This window comes from Xenopus laevis, chromosome 1L (genome assembly GCF_017654675.1).
Source record: "Xenopus laevis strain J_2021 chromosome 1L, Xenopus_laevis_v10.1, whole genome shotgun sequence".
Lineage (NCBI taxonomy): Eukaryota > Metazoa > Chordata > Amphibia > Anura > Pipidae > Xenopus > Xenopus laevis.
In genome coordinates, this window is record NC_054371.1 from 197,860,035 (window position 1) to 197,887,004 (window position 26,970).

The 26,970-nt window shown below is 41.2% G+C and overlaps 1 protein-coding gene across 1 annotated transcript; it reads left to right on the top strand.

Annotated features, from left to right (window-relative positions):
* Positions 1-26,306, top strand: acot12.L (acyl-CoA thioesterase 12 L homeolog). Its single transcript, NM_001092637.1, is given in 15 exon segments — positions 1-510; positions 1,949-2,018; positions 9,227-9,287; positions 10,830-10,931; positions 12,837-12,972; positions 14,215-14,371; positions 14,505-14,624; positions 18,506-18,656; positions 20,431-20,486; positions 20,793-20,856; positions 21,936-22,019; positions 22,367-22,500; positions 24,391-24,519; positions 24,975-25,101; positions 25,944-26,306. Coding segments are annotated over 15 exon segments (1,734 nt in total). The 5' UTR covers positions 1-311; the 3' UTR covers positions 26,088-26,306.
* The last annotated feature ends 664 nt before the right edge of the window (positions 26,307-26,970 follow it).

Genomic DNA, 26,970 nt, shown 5'->3' on the forward strand with positions numbered 1-26,970 from the left:
GCCACATGGAGATCTGCCAGTCTCTAATTCTGTTCATGTGACTCCAGGCTGCCGACCCCGCCGACATAGAGAGACTGAGACTGAGAGTCTGATTCAGAGGCACCTGCTGCTGCTCCACTTGCTCCCGAGTTACCTGCTGCCCTTCTCTATACTGAACGCTAAACACATTACTATACACATTACATTACTATACTCATTACTATACACATTACTATACACACAGCCGGCAGCCGCCGCTGATACCATTACTGACACCACAGTGACACAGAGGCGCGTAGTCTCTTCTCCCCACATCCTCCTCTCCGCCTCTCATGCTGTTGTCTGGGGGAGCTCCGCATGGGCTGGACTGGGTCGGGGGTCCGTGCAGAGAAGGGTCGGCTCTAAGCTCGGGCTATGAGAAAGGAGAGGTGCAGATGTGCCACACGGTGTATCCCTGGCACTCCAACCACCGGGGGGAACTGAGCGCAGGACAACTGCTCACATGGGTCGATACCACCGCCTGCCTGGCAGGTAAGGACACAACTGGGCTGCTGCTGCCTTTAACTCTGTAATGAGGGAGCACATGTAGTGAGCACCAATGAATTCCTCTCTATTCTGCACAATTCATCCCAATTCTCCAAATAGTGTCAGTGCATATTAACATCCCCCCTAAATGCCAACCTAGTGGCCACAAACTCTGTCCCCCCATCTAACTGAATGGTGAGTCCATTCCACTCCAGCCTTCACCTCTAGCCTGGGAGATACCAAGATCCCTTGTGTGGGACTTATTGTTATACACACTGAGTACAATACAGCTGGACCTGTGCTCAAACATACACACTCACATACACACACACACTTACACATAAATAAATACCATGAATGATGTCCGTTGCAATCCTGTGATGTATAATAGATATATAACTGATCATTATCTGACTGATGATTTCTGGCTATTCTCGAAATCACTGGGTCCGTACAACAAAATGTTGGGGGGAGCCCTCCCACCCAGGCCACCAAGCCCCACCCCAGATTCTGCCCATTCCACACCACAGTTAAAAGACCACACAGGTATCAATGCTAAAAAAGGTAACCCTTCCCCCCCCCCCACACACACACATACAAGTTATAAAAAGCTATAGATGGTCAGGTCCCCCTTATAAGTTAAAAAAAAATATGGTGCCAGGGGCCCCCCCCCCCAATAAATTTAAAAAAAAATAAAATAAAATTGGTGGTCAGGGCCCCCTACAAGGTAAAAAAAATAATTGGTGACCAGGTCCCCCCTATAAGTTTAAAAAAAAACAAAACATTGGCACCAGGGGCCCCCCCATAAAAGTTTTTTTTTAAAAAAATGTTGGTTCCAGGGCCCCCCTTACAAGTTAAAAAAAAAAATTGGGGCCCCAGAGAATATTTTTTTTAAAAAAACTTTGGTTCTTTACATACAGTCGTTTTGGAAGAAGACTGAGACACTGGCAGTCTGGCACATACACCCCTGCCCTCATCTTGTTTCATAGAGGGAAGTGCAACTGTGAATGTTTCATGTAACGCTGAGTCTGTGTCTGATATTTCCTCCTTCTCGGCTGCCACTACATCTTCCTCTGTCCAGTCCTTTCCCTAAATCAGCTGTGCAGCCTCCGCTACATGTGACTCTCTGCTGACACGTCTGTCTGTCAGTGTCTGGCCTCACGCTGAGGGCTTTGTTGTGTCATGTCTCTATGCTAATCACTTTGTGACAGTCACCCATTAGATTTAATAGAGACAAAGTGTCCGTGTGTAGAACTGTATATGTAACCCTGTAGTCTGGGGGTAACACATGTAAGTGTCTGAGACAAAACAGTCAGATAGTTTTCATTCTCTAATGCTATTATATGTGTTTGTGTATGATATAGTCATGCTTGACTCCTATTGGTCGTGCCATGGTGTAAAATAAGTTACATTCTGGAATCCTGACACATTGTTTCTCTTTAAGCTGAAAGACATGCCGGGGTCTCCTGCGTCACGGCATCTGTGGATGACATTCAGATTGAAGAGACAGCCAGGTACTGTCAGTGAGGGGAATTGTCCCAAGCTTATGTTGTGTTTGTATGTGTGTGTGTATATATATCTCCTAATCCCAGACACAGTGAAAACAGCACTCAAGGGGGTGTTTATGAAGGGTCTGTATGTGGACTCTGCTGCCCCACTGCTTTAGCGACTATTTAAAGGGTTAAAGAGGAACTCCAGCTTCCAAACCAAAATTTGATAAAGAGGCCCACATAACACAGAAACCCCTAATATACCCATCACAGTTACCTGTTTCTTCAAAAAGTATGAATCTATGCTGAAATCCAGCTGGTTAACAGTTCTTTTCTTTGTGCATCATTTGAAATCCTTGCAGGGAAGGAAGGACTAAACACTGATGTTACAAATTGTAACAACTTCTCCACAGCTTACAGACAGCATGCAGGAACTACATTACCCACAATGCATTGCACTGTGATGTTCCGCTCCTTATTGAAATCATGTGTGCAGGGAATTGTGGGGTTTGGAGGATGCAGGCTGAGGGCAGCTGGCTGTTGATACAAAGTAACAGTAGTCAGCCAGCTCAGCAAAGTAGTCAGACAGATCAACAGGGGGCTAGGCACAGTAAGTAATTGAAATTATGTTTACTTTTCAAAAAGGTTAAGTTATGTTTATGTGGAGTTCCCATTTACTGGACTCTTTATGTCCATACGTTGTTCGTTGTGTTTCTGCAGTGTTCCAAAGTAACAGGCAAGTCAGGTGCATTGTGGGACCCTGCTAAATAGCATTCGAGTCTTGTTCTATTCTTTGAGTTATAGTTAGTTTACTTTTTAATGGCCCACAAAGCATTTATTTGCATATTATAACCAATATAATTCTTGAGATGTAAGTAAATTGTATTAATAAGTGTTTTAGATTTTTCTACCATTATTTCCCCCAAAGTCACCCAGTCAGTGTGATCATCCTTTTACTAGGGATCAGTAGACGTGGCTATCCAGCAGCCACGAGCATCTGAAAACTGAGGCCACACCAAGAAAGGGCAGGAACGATGCTTGCGTACCCCTCCCCCCTGTTTGAAATCTCCAAAAGGGGTCAGATTTGGTTATACCCCCAGTCTGCCCTGACCTCACAATTCTAATCTGCTCAAGACTCCACCCTGATCCTGTCACAACCATTTTGGGGGGGGTCCCTTTTTTTGGGACCCTCCATGAATAAACATGACCATTGGGGAAAATGCATTTTTTAAACAAAGGGAACACCACAAATTACCATAATCATCATCATCCTTTATTTATATAGAGCCAACATGTCCTTTACAGAGAGTATACATCATTCACATCAGTCCCTCCCCCGGCGGATCTTACAATCTAAGGTCCCCATCACAGTCACACACATACTGGGCAATTCAAACCCACGCAGACAGGTGTTTTCTTGAACTAATGACAATTCTGCTAATCCGTTTTTGAGTTAAGTCCATTTTAATGAATCGGAGATGTTACAGCTTGTTCAGAAATCAATCAGTTAAACCTTGTGAAAGTATTGAGTGAGAAGAATGGCCTTCTTTCTCAGGCTAAATAAAATTAAAATAAAAATGCCATTTCTGTCTGTGTCAAACTAAACAGAATTTCATGTTAGGGGGTCTCCCTTTGCCTCAGTCACCACAAAAGGCAGCAAATAATCTCCAATCATGGGAGTTTCTGTATTACAACAGAAGTCTGCTTATAGGAATTGTTCAGTATAAAAATAAAAACCTGGGTAAATAAGTTGTGCAAAATAAAAAATGGTTTCTAATATAGTTAGTTAGCCAAAAATGTAACCTTTACAGGCTGGAGTGACTGGATGTGTAACATAATAGCCAGAACACTACTTCCTGCTTTGCAGCTCTCTTGGTTTCCACTGATTTGGTTACCAGGCAACCAATCAATGACTTGAGGGGGGCACATGGGTCATATCTGTTGCTTTTGAATCTGAGCTGAATGCTGAGGATCAGTTGCAAACTCAATGAACAGAAATGTCCCATGTGGCCCCCCTTCAAGTCGCTGACTAACTCAGGAAGTAGTGTTCTGGCTATTATGTTAGACATCCAGTCACTGCAGCTTTTATACATTACATTTTTGCCTAACTAACTATATTAAAAACATTTTTTATCTTGCACAGCCTATCTATTTACCCACTTTTTATTTTTCCACTGAACTGTTCCTTTAAAGTAGGCAACATATGGCACCTTCCTGCACAGTATCAAAGCAAATGATAGGCTGCTTTTTCTCTTCATCTGTCAATGCACCAAGTACTACCCAACACAGTGGTTAGAAATGTGTATGTTATTGGCTCAATGACACCAGTATACACTGGCAGCTTCTTATAGTCACCTTGCCCTCCATGAGTTCTTACTGTATCAGATCTGTAATCATGGTATTGACCTTGGCATGTCTTGACTTTGCCTGCAAACTGCTTGTCTTGATCTGTTGCTTGGACTTTGTGCTGTGTTAACACCCTCTGTGCTGAACCCTGGACTTTACCTTGCCTGCCTGCCTATACACTTGCTCTGTATTTCTTTACAAGTGCCTAGCTTCTGTTAAAGGAGAAGTAAAGCTTAAATAAAGAAGTAGCTAGAAATATTGTACATTATTTTTTGGGCTTCTGTACCAACTCAAAGCAACCACAGCCCTTTAGCAGAAAAGATCTGTGTCTCCAAAGATGCCCCAGTAGCTCCTCATCTTCTTTTCTGCTGATTCACTGCACATGCTCTGTGCTGCTGTCACTTACTGAGCTTAGGGACCCACTCACAATATACAGTACACATAGCATAGAAATGTCACAATATAAGGCTGATTAGTAATTAATACAGATAATAATTACATGTCGGCTTAGAAACCTGTGCAATAGTGATGTGCAGGCCGACCCAATACCCATGGGGCGGGTTCGGGTCGACCTCGCACTGCTCCTCCACCTTCAAATGCCGACTTCCGGGTTCCAGTTTTATAGTCTCGTGTCTGCTCGATCCGCCCCTTTTGTGACATCATTGTGACATCATCGGCGGGGCAGCGAGCGTCTATATAAGGACCCTGGAAGCGCGGGTAAGGGTCCGGTGCGGGTCAGGAAAACCCTGACCCGCACATCACTACAGTGCAACATAATTTAATAATCAACCTTGTAGCAGACCAACCTCATTTTCTGCTTGATAATTTGCAACAACCCCTAAGCTTAGCTTCTCAACAGCTGCTCAGAGCCCACTGAACATGTGAGTGTCACACACTTTCCAAGATGGCGACCCCCTGTGACAAGTTTGAAGTCCTGGATCATTGCTGCTATTGAGAAGCTGAAACTTTAGGCTGATGCAATAAGGTCATTATATACTGTAAATTATGGCATTTTTCGCCATATTCATTTTTAGGGTTTAGTTCTCCTTTAACCCTGCCTGTGCACAGTAAAGTGTATTCTTGTTTGCAATGTATCCTGTTGCCCAGCCTCCTCCTGGGTCCCTACACCAAACACTACAATGTGTGACCCTTGAGACTCTGCTGGAGCCTCCTGGTCATAACAAATGATATTCAAAATCTAAATCAATATTGTATAAAAAAAATGTAAATGCAATGATAAAAACACATAGGTAATTACATGGGCCCTGGAGTGGACACGCATTGGGGCATCGGGTGACCGAATATCTGTCTTTGAGAATGATATATAACTGGCATTAGTTGGAGCCCTTGGATTCTTCATTGGATACAGTTCTTTAATGATTTCTAAGTTAAAGCTGTTCCTCTTAGAACTCCCAGTGTTTATTACAACCAGTGTGGGGTCAGTGGGATTCTGTTAGGGAAGTTTCCACTCTACTCTTTTAGCAGTGAGACACCCAAGTTTGGACTGGCCTACCAGTGTACCACATTTCCCAGTAGCCCAATCAGTCACTCCTGCTTCTACCATGGGCCTATAATAAAGACCTACACAAACTGGCACTATCTGTATTTAATTGTTCTGAGAGTGAGTCCCAGGGGTCAGTATAAAGACACTCGGGGGAATGGTGTTCTATAGGTATCACTTTATTTCTATAGATCTTGAAAATGCCCATAGACTAATGACGCAGGGAATGTGCCATATTCTTATGTCTTCAGCCTTATTGGGTTGATCTAAAATGATACGTAAAATGTTTATTTTTAGTTGTTTGAATGCTCAGCACTGTTGTCCAGATTTCAGATGGCAGATCAAATGAAGGCACCTCCCCTCTTGCCATTGGCTCTTCACAAGAGGATTAACAAGCCTTGGCACGGGGGCATGGAAACTTATTCACACTGCTTTGCTGGGCACTGCCCTATTTTCTCCTCAAGGGCCTCTCCTGTTTCCAGCAGGAATTGTTCTGGTTTCCAAGAGGAACAGAATGTTTGAATGAAATGCTGCTCCGTGGGAAGGGGACTGAATATGTAACATGTAGAAACTCAAGGACATCTTTAATTCTCCAAACAACTAGGGAATTAGGAGTTGAATAATGATGCTCTTGTGTTAACCATTGATGAGACATTTAAATTTGACCGTTCTTAAAGTTTCATTTATCTGGATGCACTCATGAAAGCTTACATTCTACGTGCACTGCCAACCTAGATCTAGTTAGTTGGCCAAAAATGTAATGTATAAAGGCTGAAATGACTGGATGTGGAACATCACAGAACATTACTTCCTGCTTTTCAGCTCTCTAACTCTGAGTTAGTCAGTGACTTGAAGAGGGCCACATGGTACATATCTGTTCAGTGAGTTTGTAATTGATGCTTCGCATTCAGCTCAGATTCAAAAACCTCTGGTTACTGACCAGTAACCAATCAGTGGAAACCAAGAGAGCTGAAAAGCAGTAAGTAGTGTTCTGGCTATTATGTTAGACACCCAGTGACTTCAGCCTTTATACATTACATTTTTGGCTAACTATTTTAGAATATTTTTTTATTTTGCACAGCCTATCTATTTACAGTTTTTATTTGTATACTGAACAATTCCTTTAAAGGAGAAGTCAACCCTTACGTTCAAAAATCCCTCCCTGTGAAGACCTCCCCCCGGCCTACCTGTTCGCCCCCCCCAGGCAAATGCCCCTAACTTGTTATTAATCCCTCCATGCAGGTCCTCTCAAGTTCACAACAGCCATCTTCTCCCGAGCGCTCTTCTTCCTGGATTCAGATGTGTTTTCTGGCGCATGCACAGTAGGAGGAATTTGCGGTGCGGATCTACTGCGCATGCGCCGATAGTCACAAAGTTTCCGGAACAAAAAAAAAAATCAGAAACTTTGTGACTTTCAGGCGAATGAGCAGTAACTCCGTACCTGCAAATGCCTAGAACTGCGCATGCGCCCGAAAGTCACGAAGTGCTCGGGAGAAGATGGCTGCTGTGAACTCAGCAGGAGAGGACTTGTACGGAGGGGTAAATAACAAGGGGCATTTGCCTCGGCGGGGCAGGTAGGCCGGGGGGGAGGAGGGAGGGATTGTTGCACGTAGGGGTTGACGTCTCCTTTAAGGTATACTTTCAATGGAACCAGGGCCCCTAGCCCAAGCCATTAAAATAACAAATATTTCTCCTCCTCCACCAAATTTGCCACTGGCATTATGCATCCTGGCATCTCTCAAACCCAGACTTTTCAGTCAGACAGCCAGATGGTGAAGTGCCATTTATTACTTTAATGAACATATTTCCGTTGCTTCAAAGTCCAATGCCAATAACCTTTACACCACTCCGGCTACACTTGGCACATTGTGATGTTGGGCTTATTTGCCTCTTATCACCCGTAACCCCCACACACACAAAATCTTTCTTGTAACCATCGTTGTAGAATATTGTACTTTTTGAATCCTCTCTAGTACAGCTGGTTTCTGCCTTGTACTACAGTTCTTTAATCTTATCCACATCTTCCTTTATTACCATTGCATTCTTTGGCATTCAGAACATGAATATTCAAATCCTACTTTCTATAACTGGTCAGTTCATCCTAAAGTCTTGTGTGCCTTTATTTTGGCATTGAAGCACTGCTGTGAAATGTAAAGAAATGATGTGGTATTGGTGAGAAGAAAAGACGAGAAGACACGCCTTTTACTAAGGGGGTTATTTATTAAACTCCGAATGCCAAAAACTCAAAAAATTCAACTTATCTTACTTTAAAATCAGAATTTTTAATGAAAAAGATACTCAAATTGTTCAGGATTTATTATACCCCGAGGATGGAAAAGTCAGAATCCAAAAATCCGGCATCTCCGACCTGCGGAGGTTGTATATAAGTCAATGGGAGAAGTCCCGAAGATATAATGATCTGCACTGGGTTTCACGCAATAATCCAAAGATTTCATGGTTTTCTGTCAAAAATCCAAAAAATTTGTACAGTTCGAATTTTTCACAATTTTTAGAGTTTTTTTCCCCACACAGTAAATTTTTGGGAAAATATTGATAAATAATGGCAAAAAACCCGTGCGGATTTGGTCAGAGCATATTGCAGAAAAGAGAAATTCAGATTTTGAAACCCCCCTATATGTTGTACTAGAGCAAATGGTCATTTGTCTATACACAGAGTTTGGGTATAGGGAACACAGCCTGTTATTTTCTTCTTTCCTACTTTTTTTTTAAAGAGAAACATTCTAAAGGAAAATTGGCACAGTTCCTTAAATTATCAGTATTCTCGGCATTCCTTATTATCTTGTAACTGATATTATTATACTACTGACCTTTTCACCAACTTCAAACAGTTGGACACAGCTGATAAGATGTGAGGATCATATCTCTGCATTGCCAAGATCTCTGACTTTGCCAATGCCTCATATAGTCATATATCTGAATATAGTGACGGATCACATAAATGCACCCAAACCAGATGTGGTAGAATCATAAGATTTTTTAGAGCCCAATCCTTTGCCTTAGCCCTGTGATTTGACTGCTTTCTTAACCAGGTTTAAATGTTAGGGTGGGTGTAGCTTTTAAAAGTGGAAGTAGGCACAGACTTGGCAGTGTACAGTCCATACTTTTATGGGTGTCCCAACTTTCTGTTTAAAGCAGCTGTTAAGAGGTACAGAGAAGAGCATCAAAATGAATAAAGGTAATGAAAAATATAGGCATTTAACAAACACTGGCAATGTGTGATTAGCAAGATATACAAGTCCACACAACGGATCATTCACATTCATACAATGTTACTATATGAGGTTACAATGTCACTTATCCAATGAGCAGTTTAAAGCATGCAGTTGTCTCGCACGATACTAATATAATGTCTCTTCATTGTTAGGGTTGGACAAAATATCTGCATAAAAGCCAAAGTGAACAGAGCTTTCAACACAAGCATGGAGGTAAGCTAGATTTGGGGGTTTATTTATCAAAAGTCGAACCTTTAATAAACTTACAACCGGAATGGTTTCTTATTTATGAAAAAACTTGATATAGCAAGTTTGAGTTGCAATTCCCGAAAATTCTAATTGATCGAGTTTTCAGCGACCAAAAAACTCGAATTGATCAAATTTTGCAGGCAAAACCCTCAAAAAAAAAAAAAAAAAAAAAAAAAAAAAAAAAAAAAAACCTCGAACATAACGAAGTCTATTAACATCTTCAGATGGTTCACAGGACCTCTGCCATTCACTCCTACACATAGTCAGACTGAGGGGCACAGGGCCCCCCACACAACCCCCCTGCTGCGCACCTTTCTCTTGCGTGTCAGGGAGGAAGGTAAGGAGAGTGGTTGCAGGGAGCGGGTCTTGGTCGGTGAATCCCAAAAGAGCCTGAGGCCCACCGGGTTTTTTCCTGGTGTCCCACAGGCCCAGTCCTACCCTGCTCCTACATGACCTTGACAGGTTTTAGATGGGTATTTTCGAATTCGAGCTATTTCCACGTTTAGGGTATAATACATTTTTTTAAAAATTCTAGTTTATTTTTTGTTTTAACCCGAAAATGTAAGTTTTGACCAAAAAAAAATCACCCCAAAAACTTGAATTTTTGTGGAAAACACAACTCGAACCTTAATAACCCGCCAACCATGTATAGTAAGATGACAGCACATGTGCAACTTAGCCTGGCCACCTGTGAATGGCAGGTTGCAGTAATTCAGTAGACAGGTCTGAAAGCCAACCAGAAATATCAGTGCAGGCCCCATACAGTTCTGTACAGGACATTGACACAACTCCTCTCCTGGGCCTTCATTTTGTCCAGTTTTGGATTATTAGCTGCGGTCCAGTTGCATCAGTTGTTCTCAGATTAAAACATTAGGGGATGCCACTCGTACAAATCACCAAGCTTTAGTAAGAAACTAAACTAAAATGTATGAAGAAATTAAGCTGTTATCACCCGATATTCCCAACATCTCCAGCCACAGCTTCTCATAGCAAAGTATGATGAATGGTCATTGGCAGGTGCATCAACGTACAGTACAGCAGCATCAAATGCCCCATGAGCCACACGCCTAAGTAATCCAACAAAACTAAATTTCCCAGTAGCCATTTTCTTTTCAGTACAGTGGAACCTTCATTGGAGGAGCTAGAGTACAGTATATATAGTGGGACATGGAGGAAACTGTAGTTTAAGGGATCAAGTTCTGGCAAACCTTTATTAAATATATGCCATGCTTAATATTACATTTTAAATTGATTTCTAACAGTGCTTAGTAGCCATATTAATAGGAGACTCCCTCAGTATTTCTTTAATTCTAAGGCCAGCAACTGGGTAGAACGAGGCAGCGCTACACCTTCTATACCTGACAGGCCTTCTGCAGTAGATCAACTCATGTGGGTGGTGACAGGTAGTCTTTGGCTCTTTACAAGTCCCAGTACCCACTTGCATCATAAACTGGTGCTTATTCCTTACCTAAATGTTTTGATCATGTTTTTTTCTCCCCTACTAAGGTTGGCATTAAAGTTGAAATAGAAGACCCATTTACAAATCTACAGAAACATGTCTGTACAGCCTTTTCTACATATGTGGCAAAGCCTGCTGCTTCCAAGAAGGTGATGTGAATTCTTATAACAACTACTGTGTAGGGAAGAGTCGCTAGTCTTGTACTACAGATGCAGTGTACTTCTCAAAGCTGGTATAGTTCAATATGTCACTTTGCTATTCTCTCTATAAATGGCTCTCCATGGTATTTGTATGGCCTGCTATCTGCCTGTGGGCCCATTAGACATCTGTGTATGATCTCATAATTTTCTATATATTCCACCATGACCATGTCCTATACCAGCTAATTGGCCCATTATATAGTGCTGTTCAACTCTTTTCATGGTTATTAACATATGATTATAAAGGGGAAGTTTACCTTTAATATGTTACAGTGGTCAAGTCTAAGAAACATTTCAATTGGTCTTCATTATGTATTTTTTATAGTTTTCAAATGACTTGCCTTTTTCTTCTGACTCTTTCCAGATTTCAAATGAGGGTCACTGACCCCATCTAAAAAACAAATGCTTTGTCAGGCTACAGATGTATATTTATTCCTTTTTTTTTTTTTATTACCGTATATACTCGAGTATAAGCAGAGTTTTTCAGCCCCCAAAATATGCTGAAAAACTCTACCTCGGCTTATACTCGGGTCAAGCGCAAAAATGGTCGCCGGCGTCCAAGAATGATCTAAAAACGAGATGCCAGCACCTCCAATGGGAGCAGAAACCCTCAATTTTTTGATTGAAACTTACCAGAAGCTGCTGCATTTCTCACCCTCGGCTTATACTCGAGTCAATAAGCTTTCCCAGTTTTTGGAGGTAAAATTAGGTACCTCGGCTTATACTCGGGACGGCTTATACTCGAGTATATACGGTACTCGTCCTATCCAGGCCCTCTGTTATTTATATTCCAGTCTCTTGTTCAAATCACTGCATGTTTACTAGGGTCATTTGGACCCTAGCAACCATATTGCTGAAATTTCAAACTGCTGAATAAAAAGCTAAATAACTCAAAAACCACAAATAATAAAAATGAAAACCATTGCAAATTGTCTCAAAATAGCACTCTCTACATCATACTAAAATTTAATTTAAACGAGAACAACTGCTTTAATGTCTAAGAAAACTGTGGCATTTTTGTTCTTTCATAAATTCAATGCAAGTTGCTTACTCACTGGTGTTTTATCCGTGATCAGAGCTGTGAATTCCTTCAGATGGATTGGGCTTTATTAATGCACCTTGTGAAAACCATTCATACCGTGCACACAAAATAAAATGTGGTTTTGTGCACCAGATGCTTTATAGACGTGTATGAGGGTCAGCTACAGCTTTAATGTGATGTTAACGGAGCTCCTGTTCCCCAAATGGGGCCAGACTTGGCTATTAACCTGCATCTCATATACACAATATAGCCAGTATCGGGACACATTTTGCAGAAAATATCAAGGCACTTTGTGCATTTGTGCCTAAAGTCCAGCATTCCTACCCTTTCACCGTTTTATGAACACCCTTAACTTATTATAAGATAAATTGAAATTATTGACAGGATAACTTAAACTATTACTACTCTGGGCAATGTTTCATTTGTACTGCCTGACAAGAGATTTTAATCTAAGTATGTGAAAGATCATTCCGTGTGTCTATCTGTTGGTCATCTTTGTTTATAATGAAGAGTTCAGAGTTACCTCGGGTTACTCTGGGGTAAAACTGTAATCATTAACTGTGATGAACTTAATCCCAGCTATGTGAAATCAATTCTAATCTAATTCCTCCATTCAAAACATATACTGTCTCATAGGGGATTATGTATATGAGTGTGATAGACATGATCTTTTTCTAAATCAACATTCACATCAATGGCCAAGACAGGTAGAATAAGGGGCTTTTTCCTCTCTTATGTAGCACTATTCCTAAAGTAAAGTAATCCACATTTAAACCGAGCCCAATGCAATGAGACTTGTCTGCCTTTTGCAGGTTTACCTAAAACCAGTAAGACTTCAGTTGTCTCAGGATCACCTGGAATACAGCCTGGCCGCTGAGAGAAGGCGGATTCGGCTGTATCATGAAGACGCTTACAGCAACCTTATGGAGGAGGGCTGTACAATTTATGGTTAGTGAGATTACATTTTCTCTAGCAGATCAATTACTTGCCTTGAACTGTGTTGGGTTTATGTAATAAAAGGCACTAAGTTTGCCCAGGGGCAGTAACCCAGCCATAGCAACCAATCAGCAGCTAGCATTTACCGGTCACATGTTTAAAAGCAAATACCTGATTGGTTGCTATTGATAACCGCTACAGGGCAAACTTAGAGCCTTTTATTACATCTGGTGGTTTGTGTCATAAAGAAAAGCTTGGAATTGCCAGGAAAATATTCATTGGCATTTACACTTCAGATACTATGAAAACCAAAGATACTCTCTAAATGGGGCATAAACGGTAATTAAAACTGTAGAGCAGGGATCCCCAACCTTTTGAACCTGTGAGCAACATTCAGAAGTAAAAGGAGTTGGGAAGCAACACTAACATGAAAGATGTTCTTTGGGTGACAAATAAGTGCTGTGTTTGGCCATTTGGTGGCCCCTTTGTGGATTGTCAACCTACATTGAGGCTCTGTTTGTCAGTGAACCTTTTTTTATGCAACCAAAACTTGCTTCCAAGTCTGGAATTCAAAAATAACCTCCTGCTTCGAGGCCATTGGGAGCAACATCCAAGGGGTTGGCGAGCAGCATGTTGCTGACGAGCTACTGGTTGGGAATCACTGCTCTTGAGTGTCCTACAGCATGGTGTGTTCTGCAACAATTGAGGGGCCCCAATTTGGGACAGTTCTGCTAACTAACTGGGTTCCATACATTATTTTTTGCCAAAGGGCCTCCATAATTAAAGCCCTATTGTTAATTTATTTAACTCAATTGTGTTAGTCTGTAAGTTAAAGGCGAACTTAACCTCCATAAGTAGCCCCTCTTAACTGCCTTCCATCGGCCCTCCTCTCCCTCCCCACACAGTGTATTTCACAGAAAGGCTCCCCTGTTTGAAAACCTCAGCATAAAATCCAGAGCAGCAGAGTTCCCCGGCGCCATCTTCTGCTTATTCACATACTCTTCGGGTCTCTTCGCTGACACGGAGCCTGCAGGAGCACGTGCAGTTGATTCCTGATGAGGATGTGAATGAGCAGGTGCCAGGGAACTCCACTGCTCTACATTTTAGGCTCAGCTTTTAAAATAGGGGAGCCTTTATGTATAATACACTGTGCAAGGAGAGAGAGGCAAGGAGTGCCGAAGGAAGGCAGATAAGGGGGGCTGTTGTTCCAAGGGGGTTGAGTTCTCCCTTAATAAGCCCCCTTTTTCATTTCAGATGCAGAATGGGAGAATGATCAAAATAAAATCTTGACAGACTCCACCCGTGTGGAAAGCATTGAACTGGTGCTGCCTCCTCATGCCAACCACCAAGGAAACACGTTTGGAGGACAGATCATGGCATGGATGGAAACTGTAGCCAATATTTCAGCAAGGTATCCTGCCTATTTGCTTTTATTGGCAAATATATTGTCCAGTACAGTAAAGGAACTGTGTTCAACTGTCTATCTGTATTATTTTTATAATTGACATTCCATAGACAGACGGTGACTGTTATTGTTTCCCTAGTCGGCTGTGTCGTACCCATGCAACCCTGAAGTCTGTGGACATGTTTAAGTTCAGAGGACCTTCTACTGTGGGGGATAGATTATTATTTCGGGCAATTGTTAACAACACCTTTCAGAAGAGGTAAGGGACTTCTAAGCACCAGCTTCAAACTCTCTGGAATTAACCAGCATATATATATGTTCTAGATATTTTGTAGCATGTAGACTCTCATACAAAAGGTACAAAAGAAGCACCTCATCTTGATGGCACAGTGATTGGCTGCACTTTGTTTGGCTTTCCTTTGGGTTCTTCTACTGTACAAAAACGTATATGGAAATTGACCCCAGTGCACATGCCTCACATAGGAAAATTAGATTGTAAGCTCCAGGGGGCAGGGACGGATACATTTACATATAGTATTTACATGCTTAATAAATGTTTGCATTATGTCACCTCTTTGCAAATACATTAAAATATTGACTTGTGGCTGATCCACAGTCCGTTCAAATACAGTCTCAATACCTTCTATTCCCCAGACTGAGCCTAACACAGTTTTGCAACAGGGATTTTTGGATAATATATAATGAAAAGAGTAATTAATGAATTAAAAAGATTTAGTCAGGGGTGATGTAACTCTCTAATTCAAATAATCCATGTAGGAATGCGTGAGAACTGCGTGTCCCCTCATCTATACAGGCATATTCTCATGTAATGTATTCGGTTTGTTTGTTTGACTCTCCATATTAACATTCAGCCATAAACAAGTTTGGTGGATATAACTAGATTTGCTGAGGTAATCCCTAACCACATTGGCCTCCTGTTCCCTATGGGTAATGGTTGGAAAACAACATAATAATCCGCTATAAAATCCCAGAGGAGGGGAGGAATTACTTTCCAGCAGCCAGATAGAAACTAATGCCAGAGAAGTTACATAACAGCTGGAGGCAGGAGGATTTTCCGTAGGGTCATGCAGGGTTTCCGACCTGGTAATCAGCTGCTTATTCAGCATTACATCAGGTCCAACTGTGCATAGGACATTATGTTTCACAGCAAAGTATTTGCAGTTGGATACCATTACTCTTAGGACTATTCCACACGGGGAGATAGCCTTGCGTTTGCGGTCGCGGCGACAAAGCGCCGCGCCAGTCGCCGCGACCGGCGCAGGCGACAGTTTTGTATGGGCGCCTATGTAAAAACGCCTGTGCTAACCACACGAGGCGATGCGCTTTTCAACAGTCGCCTGAAAATGCCTCGCCAGGCTTTTTCAGGCGACTGTTGAAAAGCGCATCGCCTCGTGTGGTTAGCACAGGCGTTTTTACATAGGCGCCCATACAAAACTGTCGCCTGCGCCGGTCGCGGCGACTGGCGCGGCGCTTTGTCGCCGCGACCGCAAACGCAGGGCTATCTCCCCGTGTGGACTAGCCCTTAAAGGAAAACTAAACCTCCGTTAACCAAAAAACCCCATGCTTTCTAAACTAAGGTCTGTTGGGCTTAATGAAGTCGTTTGCACATGAATAGGAAACTGGCTACACTACAAGATCGGGTACAGAGGGTGGTTGTTAAAAGACCAGTAACATGAAATTTTTTTAAAAAAAATTAGTTTTTACTTAACAAAAACACTAAGGCAGTTTTAACTTTAAATGCGCAAAGTCGTTATTAAGAAATTACTTACCGATTCTCTGCTTGCGCTCCTCTTCAGAAACGGCGACAGGTAGGGTTGCCACCTTTTCCTAATTTTGTTACGGGCTGGTGGGGGCGGGAACAGAAAGAGGTGTGATGCCAAAAGGGGTGGGCTATGATGTAAAAAGAGGCGGGCCGCGGTGCAGAGCTGTGTGACGTAAAAAAGGGGTGGGCCATGACTTAAAAAGGGCCGCTGAGCTGTGAAGACAGAGGACAAAAGCTACGTTTTACAGGGGATTGGGGGCGGGCCGAGGGGGGTCTTTTTTAAGAGTATTACAAATTTACCAGCAGCTACATTGCCGGTAAATTTGTAATACTGGCCCTGGCCGGGTGGCAACCCTAGTGACAGGGCGACGATCCATCGTGTGGCACTCGATTTCTCCTGCCTCGCTGTCTACTATAGAAGGATCTTCACCCTGTCACCATTTCTGAAGAGGACCGCAAGCAGAGAATCGGTAAGTAATTTCTTAATAAAGACTTTGCACATTTAAAGTTAAAACTGCCTTGGTGTTTTTTTTTTTTTTTCGTTAAGTAAAAACTAATTTTTAAAAAAAAGTTTTTTCATGTTACTGGTCCTTTAATGGTACATTTCTCTGCTTGGAGTAAGGTTCTTAGTGGGGTCCCTCAGGGCTTGGTATTGGGTCCACTTTTATTTAACTTGTTCATTAATGACTTAGGGGAGGTATTGTAAGTAATGTATCAGTGTTTGCAGATGACACAAAACTATCCAGCCCAATAAATTCCATCCAGGATGTGGCATCCTTGCAATAGGATCTTGACAAACTGGCAATCTGGGCAGCTAAGTGGCAAATGAGATTCAATGTTGATAAATGTAAAGTCATGCACCTGGGATGTAAAAATATCCAAGCCACTTATACCCTTTATGGGACTGCACTAGGCAAATCCATTATGGAAAAGGACCTTGGAGTCCTTGTAGATGATAAAGTTGGCTGTAGCAAGCAATGCCAGTCAGCAGCATCAAGGGCAAATAAGGTCTTGAGCTGTATTAAAAGGAGCATTGATGATTCACGTCAGGAAGCGGCCATTCTTTCACTTTATAGAGTAACAGTAAGGCCCCATCCAGAATATGCTGTACAGTTTTGGTCTGCAACACTCAAACAGGACATTATTGTATTAGAGAGGGTACAGAGATGGGCAACTAAGCTGGTAAAAGGTATGGAAAATCTTAGCTATGGGGAAAGACTGGCCAAATTGGGGATGTTCACACTGGAGAAGAGGCTGATATGATAACTATGTATAAAAAGGGAACTTAAAATAATTTCTCTAATGCAGTGCTGGAATTGGGACCACTTTTTTTTTTTTTTTTACCAAATTGCATCCCACCAGGCAGGGCCGGTCAGGAGGAGCCCCGGCTGAACATACAGAGTTTCTTAGACGATTTTCAAAGCTGAAGCTAAAATAGGCGTGAGCCTGACTGACAGGGCTGAGAGGGGGGACGTCCGTATAAAGACTCGCAGACATACTACAGGCTCGCCTTCAAAGGAAATCCCAGAAACATATACTAGAAAATCTGCTGCTTCCAAACCGCTCTGTGTCAGGTCGCGCAGTTTTTGCGGCACAGTGATGTCAGGGAGCCTCTCTGATGTCATTCAGCTGCGCCGCGACATGCAGGTTAAAAAGACTTTTGTCAGTGGGGGTTTCAGTGGCAGACTGTTAGTGGGTGCGCTCTTCTCATTAAAAGTATCTGATATTGGGTATATTGAAACGTTCCCTTGAAATTACATCTGCTACAGGCAACTGAGTGTGAAAGCATCATTGGTGGCGTGGATAGGGTGTGGCCAGGGCGTTCCTGGAGGTGCTGGTTGAATTTCTTGTAAATGTTTGAGAAATGTCTGTTTTATTGTCTGCGAGGAATTAAATGCCCCTTATTCATGGAAATTGCTTTAACAGGTAGGTTCACCTTTAAGTGCATTTTTAGCATTTAATAGTGCAATTTAATAGTGGAATTCTGTCCCTGAATCAGTTGTACAGGCTGATACATTAGATAGCTTTAAGAAGGGGTTGGATGGCTTTTTAGCAAGTGAGGGAATACAGGGTTATGGGAGATAGCTCATAGTACAAGTTGATCCAGGGACTAGAACGATTGTCATTTTGGTGCCTGGAAGGATTTTTCCCCCTCTGAGGCAAATTGGAGAGGCTTCAGATGGTTTTTTTTACCTTCCTCTGGATCAACTGGCAGTTAGACAAGTTATATATAGACTTAAAAGGTTGAACTTGGTGGACATGTGTCTTCTTTTTCTACCTAACTTACTATGTTAATGTGTTTTTTTTGTTTTTTATGGAAAGAAGAAACAACTTAAACCTTTTTGTGGTCCTTACAGTGTTGAAGTTGGCGTACGGGTTGAAGCTTTTAACTGTGAAGAGTGGACTGGAGCCAACGGACGTCACATAAACAGTGCCTTTCTGATTTACCAAGCATTAAACAGCAAGGGAGAATATCGTATGTTCCCCCGAGTCAAAGCCTCTACAAAGGTAGAACAGGACAAAATTACCCAACAAGCTGTATGAAACTCTTGCATAACTGTTGCCCCCAATGGTAAATCCCAGTGATGATTATCACGATATCTAGTTTTGTTTAAAGTGGGCAATACATACTGCACATACATACATTTGTTTGTTGAAGTGGTCCTTGATCCAACCACCACATAGGGCCCAACAATTGGATAAACCCGATATCGCCCACCTCAAAGTGGGAATATCGAGGAGAGATACATTCGTTTGATGAGGTCGCCAAACAAGTGGAGCTCTACATGTATGGCCACTTTAATAAACTACTGTATATACTCGCGTCACTATACTTATCCATGGTTTACCATTCTCTTAAGTTTTTATTTTGACTTTGTGACTAAACATTGCATTTGAATTCAAAAAATGGGGTACACTCACAGTAAACATTGTGAGGGGAGGTGGATGTTTGGTTTCTCTTTTTGGGGGGGGCTTTCTTTTTCTCAGTGATGATATAAACTGCCAGAAAGTGAGCCTGGCCAGCTTGGTTGATCAGGGTTACAGTATAGTACGTGTATTAGCGGTTTCTAAAACATGGATAACTAAAGTAAATTAAAAACAATGTATAAATGTAACCTTTTAAATACTGGTATTGCATAGATATATTTCTGTGTCTCCTCCTCAAAGTTCTAATGGCAGTTAGCATACATATGAACAGACGCATAGGAGGTAAACAGATGCTTGTGAACTAGCATTCAGGCAGGGTAAAAAATCCAGTAAAACAAGTTGCATTACAATTACAAGCCTGTACTTCCCTGCTTGTACATGGATGTGTAATAATAACAACAGACATGTCTGGACTGGAAATGAATATGGTAAGCAGGAATAGAAATACCCATGGTTTCCAGTTGGGTTTCAGAGATGTAGCTATATTTTTTCCCAAAACTGTGTTTATTAGTTTTCAAAAAGAAAGAAAACACATTACAGAATGTTAGAGCTGTAGCGATGTTAAATTTCTCTTGCTTGCTCTCATCACACTTTTTTTTTTTTTTGTAGATGAATTGATTTAAATAACAATCTATTACTTATCGGTGACTATCTCTTGGCCATATCAGTATTTGAGGGCAGAGGCTATTGTTGTATTATTGTAGCAGCGCTAGAGGAGTAGGTCCCCATAGACTCAAAGATTTCTCTTGCCGACCGACCAATCCTTCGAAATTATCATGCGGTTAGTCGGATTCGAACGATCGAACATCTTACGATTTTTCGGCCGACATCTGTCAGGAAATTGATTGGCCAGGTTAAAAAAATCTTTGTCGGTCCCAGTGCAATCTATCTATGCAGGGCCAAGCAGGCAGCTCCCCTTTGTTTTCCTGGCAAATTGGTCTTTTTAGATCGTAGAATCGTTCAGAGATAATCGTGGTCTCACGATGATGATCAGATCTTTTAAAAATCTTAACATAGCTTTACAGCTATTCCTGTGTATTGCTTGGCTTTAGCACCCTCTAGTGTTCGCATCCATCATTTCCATATCAGTCTGTATGAACTACATCGCAATCAAGTTAAACACAGTTCTATGATATTTGCTTTTCCCTGTGTAAAGCTGGCCATAGATGTAAAGATTTTTAAATCCAATCCTCATCGTGAGACCACGATTATAATTTTGAAGGATTGGTAGACTTCGCTAAAATCAGTCATTCGGCAAGAAAAATCTTTGCGTCTATGGGGACCTTAACTGTCTTTTCATCCTATTTGTCCCTCCTATACCCACTGTTAATCACTGTTCCATGTACTTTCACAGGACAGCATCAGGCGTTTCCGTGGAGCCATTGCGAGGAGGAAAATCCGTGTAGCAAGGTAACATTTATGTTGTGAAACCAGCTTATGACTTTCCGCATGAGTTGTTTGTTTGCAGCAGGAAAACTCGTATAATTAAATGTTGAAATTGGCTAAGAAAAAAATAACAATTATTTATGAAACCAATTAGGCAGTTTTTTCTTTTTTAAAATGACTGTTGTCATGCAGTTTCCATACAATAACAAGAGCACCAACAAATGCAAGGAAATGTAGCAAGCACACTTGCCTGGCAGGGCAGCACCCGTAGGGCAGAATCAATTCTTACATACTAGTGTCTCTTTAATACTTACTCTTTTTGGCTCCTAGGAAATACATCCTATCAACTAAACAAGAAAAAAACATCTCGCACCCATGGGACAAAGGTAACCAGGTATGTGGAAAGATAAACCAGTCTGAATCTCAGATGGAGAAAACTTTAGTGATGCAGATAATTGTTTAAAGGGCAACAAAAGCTATTTGTAGCATACAACATTAGGCAAGTCCCTGTTTTCACTGAAATTGTGTATTGTGTCTTATATAATGAATAAAGTACCCCCTATTGTAAAATAGTATATTATAAGTTACTGAGGCGTTCCATGATCATATAAAAAAATTAGGCTGAAGGCCGAGTGCTTTTATACAGGTCATGGAACTCCAAGGTGACTTCTAGGCTTGTAAAACAATCCTATTGGATTTAATCAATGTTTAAATGATCTTTAGCAGCCTTAAGACATGGAGATCCAAATTTGTATATTCTCCAAGCATGCAACAGAACTAGTGATGTGTAGGCCGGCCTGAAACCTGCTGAAACTGTGGGTTCGGGCAAACCTCAACACACCATTTGTGTGCTGGGAGTGTAAGGTCGTGGGCAGGTTCGGGCTGAGCGCTTCTGCCTGCTCTTCCCATCCGCAACCATATACTGTCGGCTTCCGGTATACACATGGTGTCTCGAATTGGGCCCGAACCGGCAGTTTCAGCAGGTATCAGGCTGGCCCACACATCAATATTTCTGTTGCATACTTGGAGAATATACAAATTTGGATCTTCATGTCTTAAGGCTGCTAAAGATCATTTAAACATTGATTAAATCCAATAGGATTGTTTTACCTGAAATAAGGATTATTTGTTAGCTGTGATCAGGTACAATGTACTGTTTTATTACAGATTAAAAAGAAAATCATTTGTAAACATTTGAATTATTGGGTTAAAATGGGGTCTATGGGAGATTGCCATAATTTGGTGCTTTCTGGATAACTGGTTTTCCATATAACTTTGGTCCTTTAGCTAAACTATTGGATCAGCTCAAGTTGGGCAACCACTTGAGTGGCCATATAAAGCACAGATTCAGTAGTGGGGACCTGTAGAAATAAGTGCATCTTGCTATGTACAGCCAAACTAAATAATGAATACTGTATGTCACTCGCAGAATGCTAACATTCATTTTTTCTTCTTTCCCTTGTGATGTTTAAGGCTTACCTCAGCTACAATAACATAGCCACACTGTCTGTCCTAGCTGCAAATAACGGATGGGAGCTGAGCAGCACCCTGCCCAATGTAAGTGCTCCAGTTAGGTGGAAATAAAAGCCTCCAATAAAATGCTAGAGCTGATCATTATGAGATTTACAGGGGAAAGTGAATTAATTGGCACTTGGGGAAAGGACTGCTAATGTTCCAGTAGTGGACACCACAGACTGTTATTTAGATGCAGGATAATTGCATGCCTTTTATAAAGCAGCACTTGGCAGGAATGTCTAGCAAGTCCTTTCTAACAAACAGTTCTAACTGATGACATAAGCATAATTCTAAAGCCCAAGCAGCTTTGAGTTTGTTTGCCCTCTATTTAGTGGCTTCTCTAGTACTCCATGGTAGTTAAGCATTTCAACCTATATACTTTCTTTCAGATCAGAATATGTACTCATGAAGAAAACGACATTCTGTCGATAAAAGTGGAAATGCAAGTGAAAGTTCAGTCGCAACAAGCTTATTTTCTATTATCTGACCTTGGGCTGCGGCCAAACTGGGATATGCACTACTTGTAAGTAAACCATGTATTTCTACCCTGTCTCTGGCTTTATCCTTTCCTTGTCTGTTTTGCCAACTGCCATCACTTCTGTACTGATACCTACTCCTGACTGGGAATAGGAGCTGTTTGGTAGGCAAATCAACTAATTATTCAAGTCATTATTTTGTTTAATGGCATTGTAGTACTTCAGCGGGCGCTTTTTAAGTATCCGTTGCTTATATCGGTCTTGGTATTCCTAATGCAGGGGACCTTTTTTCCCATAGAAAAAGATCACTTCACCAGAGGCCATTCCTTTAGACTAGAGGATCAGAACTTTAATTTGAAGCAGTGTAGGTGGTTCTTCACAGTGAGTACAGTGAGGTTGTGGAATGCCCTTCTGGGTGATGGCTCATTCTATTGATGCCTTTAGAAGGGCTTGGATGATTTTTTTGGACATAATATCCAAGGCTGTTGTGATACTAAAATCTACATTTAATATAGATATTGGTGTATATATAGTTTAGTGGGTGTGTAGGTATATGCACTGGGTTTTTATTTGGAGGGGTTGAACTTAATGAACTTTGGTCTTTTTTCAATCCAACTTAACTATGTAACGATATGTAACCGACCCACAGCTAGGGAAGTGAAGCCTGTCTTTGCTTATATGAATGCAGGGATGTAACTGGCTATCCCCCCTACCACTGGGCTTCTGGAGAGTTGGGACATGCCCAACCCTCACTTGAAACACAGACCGGGTCCATAGCAGATCTATGGGGAGCTCCAATAAAGATAAGATAATGATCATTTTTGCCCAGACTGGAACCATATAGTATTTATTATTGCCTACAAGAGGTGTGGTGGGGGGGTTTCAATTGCGCTATGTCTCCTTAAATCTCTGTTCATTGATGGTTGGATCTCAGCACTAATAAAGAGACAGCATTTCCAGAAATAGCAGACAATGTTGGACATGGGTTTCTGGGCCACCAGAAACCTCACCAGAAGGTTCCCCCTCCATTGAGGCCCCACACCCTCATCACAAACCCGCTACCGAGGCCCCTACACATCCCACTGTGTACCATACTCCCCCCTGCACAGTTCCTCTGGATGTGTTGCCATTCACACACGAAGGAGCCATTTCTGCATATACTCCAACTGGCAGCAGAAATGTTCTAAACTAAAGTCTCAGCAAGCCAACTCTACTGTCTCTCTAAACACAACAATTGTAATGATTCTTCAGAGATTTGTTTATTATTGAATTTTCCTGACCACAAACTGGAAGTTCCAAAAAAAATAGTGATATTTAAAAAGGAGGGGAGAACAGACATTGGTGACAAGACATCTCTAGGCTGGGTAATGAGTCCCCCATGTCAGAATACACTGTTGTTCCTTTAAATGTCTGATTTAAAAGACAAGTACTTGATTTTGGGCAGGGCCCTCTTGTAATGGTTATTAGATGTATATCTGAATGTAGACTGCATGCTCAGTGTATGTACCCATTTATTGTACACCACTGCAGAATACATAGAATCTTTTATTAATATGTGATAATTTTATTATACTTTGGGGGTTATTTATTAAACCTCAAATTTTTCTGGTCAGGCTTTTTGGGGGGGAAACTTGGATTTTTCGAGATTTATTATACTGCAACAAGCCACAATTTGAAAATACACAATATCAGACCTGTTGGGGTTATGTTTAAGTCAATGGGAGATTTCCTATCTCAAATTGAAGATTTTTTTCTGTTGAATTCTAACATTTATAAAGCAGCAACATTCTTTACCGGATCTCTACTGGTGTCTATCATGCCACTACAAAATTTGTTCTAATTAAGCTTTTTTTTTTTTTCTTTTAAAGTTGTGCTGAGGAAGTACTAAGAGTGTTGCATATTAAAGGCAGGAGATGACCTCATATTTCTTATTGCAGGAGCTGTGAGGTCATAGAAACAGCAGGAGAGGATGATAAAATATTTCACATCACCAGCCCACCTGTCAAGCAGAGCAAGTCCAGGGATTTTGTGATCTTGATGTCCCGAAGGTATACCAGCAAGCAAGGGTAGGTCTCCAGTTTATATGGCCACTTATATCATGGAACACCCTTGTGCTTGTGTATCTAATATACCATTGAACTTAGACAGGGTAGGGCTTGGTATAGGCAACAGAAAAAAATGTCTGCAGACCCCAGAGCTATAATTACGGTTACTGATCTATGGAATCATTTTACTGATATCCAAGCTGAGAATGGAAATCATGCAGTTAAAGATGGTAATCACCAATAGCGCTGTGCAGCTCTGCAGTTTGGGAGGGTTTATGGGGAAACGGTTAATTTGGGAAAAGTCTAGTGGGTCCGGCTGTACCAGGATTGGATTTTTATTACCCTTATGATGCTGTTACAGTAGTTCTCTTTGAATATACATTTATATTAAATGGTTTAGTATAAATCATTTTTACCCATTCCTCACTCATTAATACGTGATTAATCCAGAACATCATGTTCTGTTATTTTCCTAGAGATCCATATGTGATAGCAATGAGATCCGTCACTCTGGCATCACACCCACCAACCACCGAGTACCTGAGGAGTGAAGTGCAGTGTGCAGGCTTTCTCATACACAGCCTGGGGAAGGATCTCTGCCAGGTTTGGCTCTTTCCTTCTTACTGAATTCACAATTTCATATTGTTACAAGAGCAGTTTCCCATAGCAATCAATCAGCAATTCGTTTGAGTGTCTGTTACCAGTTTATAGTAATCCAGCATTCAAATCTACAGAGGCTTACTTCAAGGGGTGCACACCAATTAATGTGTTCACCTTCACATCCTTCAAACGACATCAAAAATAGGTAGCAGCACTCCCATAATAAAATAAAACCGCCTTAATTTTCGAATTACATCTGGCACAGCTGTGTAATTCGAAAATAAAGGCGGTTTTATTTTATTATGGGAGTGCTGCTACCTATTTTTGATGTCTGTTACCAGTTACAGAACTAAAGCAAAGACCCAATTGGTTTCTACTGGCCACTGCACTTATTTATTTCTGTAAATCAGCACTTGGAAGGTCTTGTATTCCACTGTTTTGTCTAGAAATCTTACCATAAGAAAACATCCACATTGGGGGTGCAAAGGAATTGGGTATTATCAATAATAGGTCAGTGCCAGAAACTGGTCTTACATTTACTGAGAAAATCATATGAAAGACTTTTGTCATGTGCATGATGGCCTATTGATCCCCACTGATATCTATGTACTTTATATAATGAAATGAAGACATGCCACAGCTCCTATAAACTCTTATGACATCCAGGTAGATGGCTTGAATACCATTTGGAATTGTCCATGTACGGCCAACTTTAGCATTGGAAACAAATGCCGACCACTCTGTATGAGAAGCTAAGTGCCTAGTATAGAAGACATAACCCTGTAACCTGTATTCTTGCTGATATCATTCCTGGACATAAAGATGCCCCTTTTCCACTCCCCTAGGTTTGTTACTTAAACCAGCTGACGCCAGGAATCCTGCCTTATGTTGAAGAGAATCTCACCGGCTGGTCGAATTCTATTGAAGAGACGGCTTCTTCCTGCATAAAATTCTTAGAAACGGCGCAGGTTTACACGACTCTGTTATGAGCTATTGAATGTTATGGAATATCAGCACTATATATGTAGCAGTAATTTTGATAACGATGTTTACCCGTGAACACGTTTTCCTTTGCACTTTAATATAAACAAGAATTTGTACAAAGACTGGATTTTTTTTCTCATTAATGAAGCTGTGATTTTGTATAGATGCTTTGTAATATCTAATGACAAGTGTAAGAATTTATACTATTAAAAGCAATTCATGTAGTTATTTTATCTAGCAAGCTTTATTTACCATGCTGTGGATTTACAACTGCCAGAGAACTACAACTCCAAGAATTCATCAAGTGGGAGTTCTCTTACACTTAATACTTCTTAAAACAAGTAATATTTGTTAACCTGTTTGTCTATTTTGCATAACTGAATACAGGGCTGAATTAGCAACGGGAAGGATGTTGCTAATAATTACATTTTTGGATTTAAAGGGATAGTGTCATAGTGTAGTTTTAAGAGGGAAGAGTTGCTATGCCTATATAAATGTGCCCCTGCCCTTTACTATTATTACTATTTATTATTAACATGTATTTATAAAGCGCCAACATATTGCGTAGCACTGTAAAGTAAATGTGATTATACAACTAAATCACATGAATTATATACATAGAACATATGGAGTTACATACATCACAATCAATAACAGTAAAAAAAGGTGAGGAAGGCCCTATGCATAGGCATACAGTCTAAAGGGAAGGGAGTAATACACAAGGTGTGGGAGTGGGCAAGATCGAATTAAGTGGGTGAGAAATGTGGTACTGTATGTGGTGTTGCGTTTGGTAGTTAAGCAGAGTGAGGGTAGGCTTCTCGAAAGAAGTGCATTTTAAGAGATTTCTTGAAAGCAGAAAGGTTGGGAGAAAGTCGGACAGACGGTGGG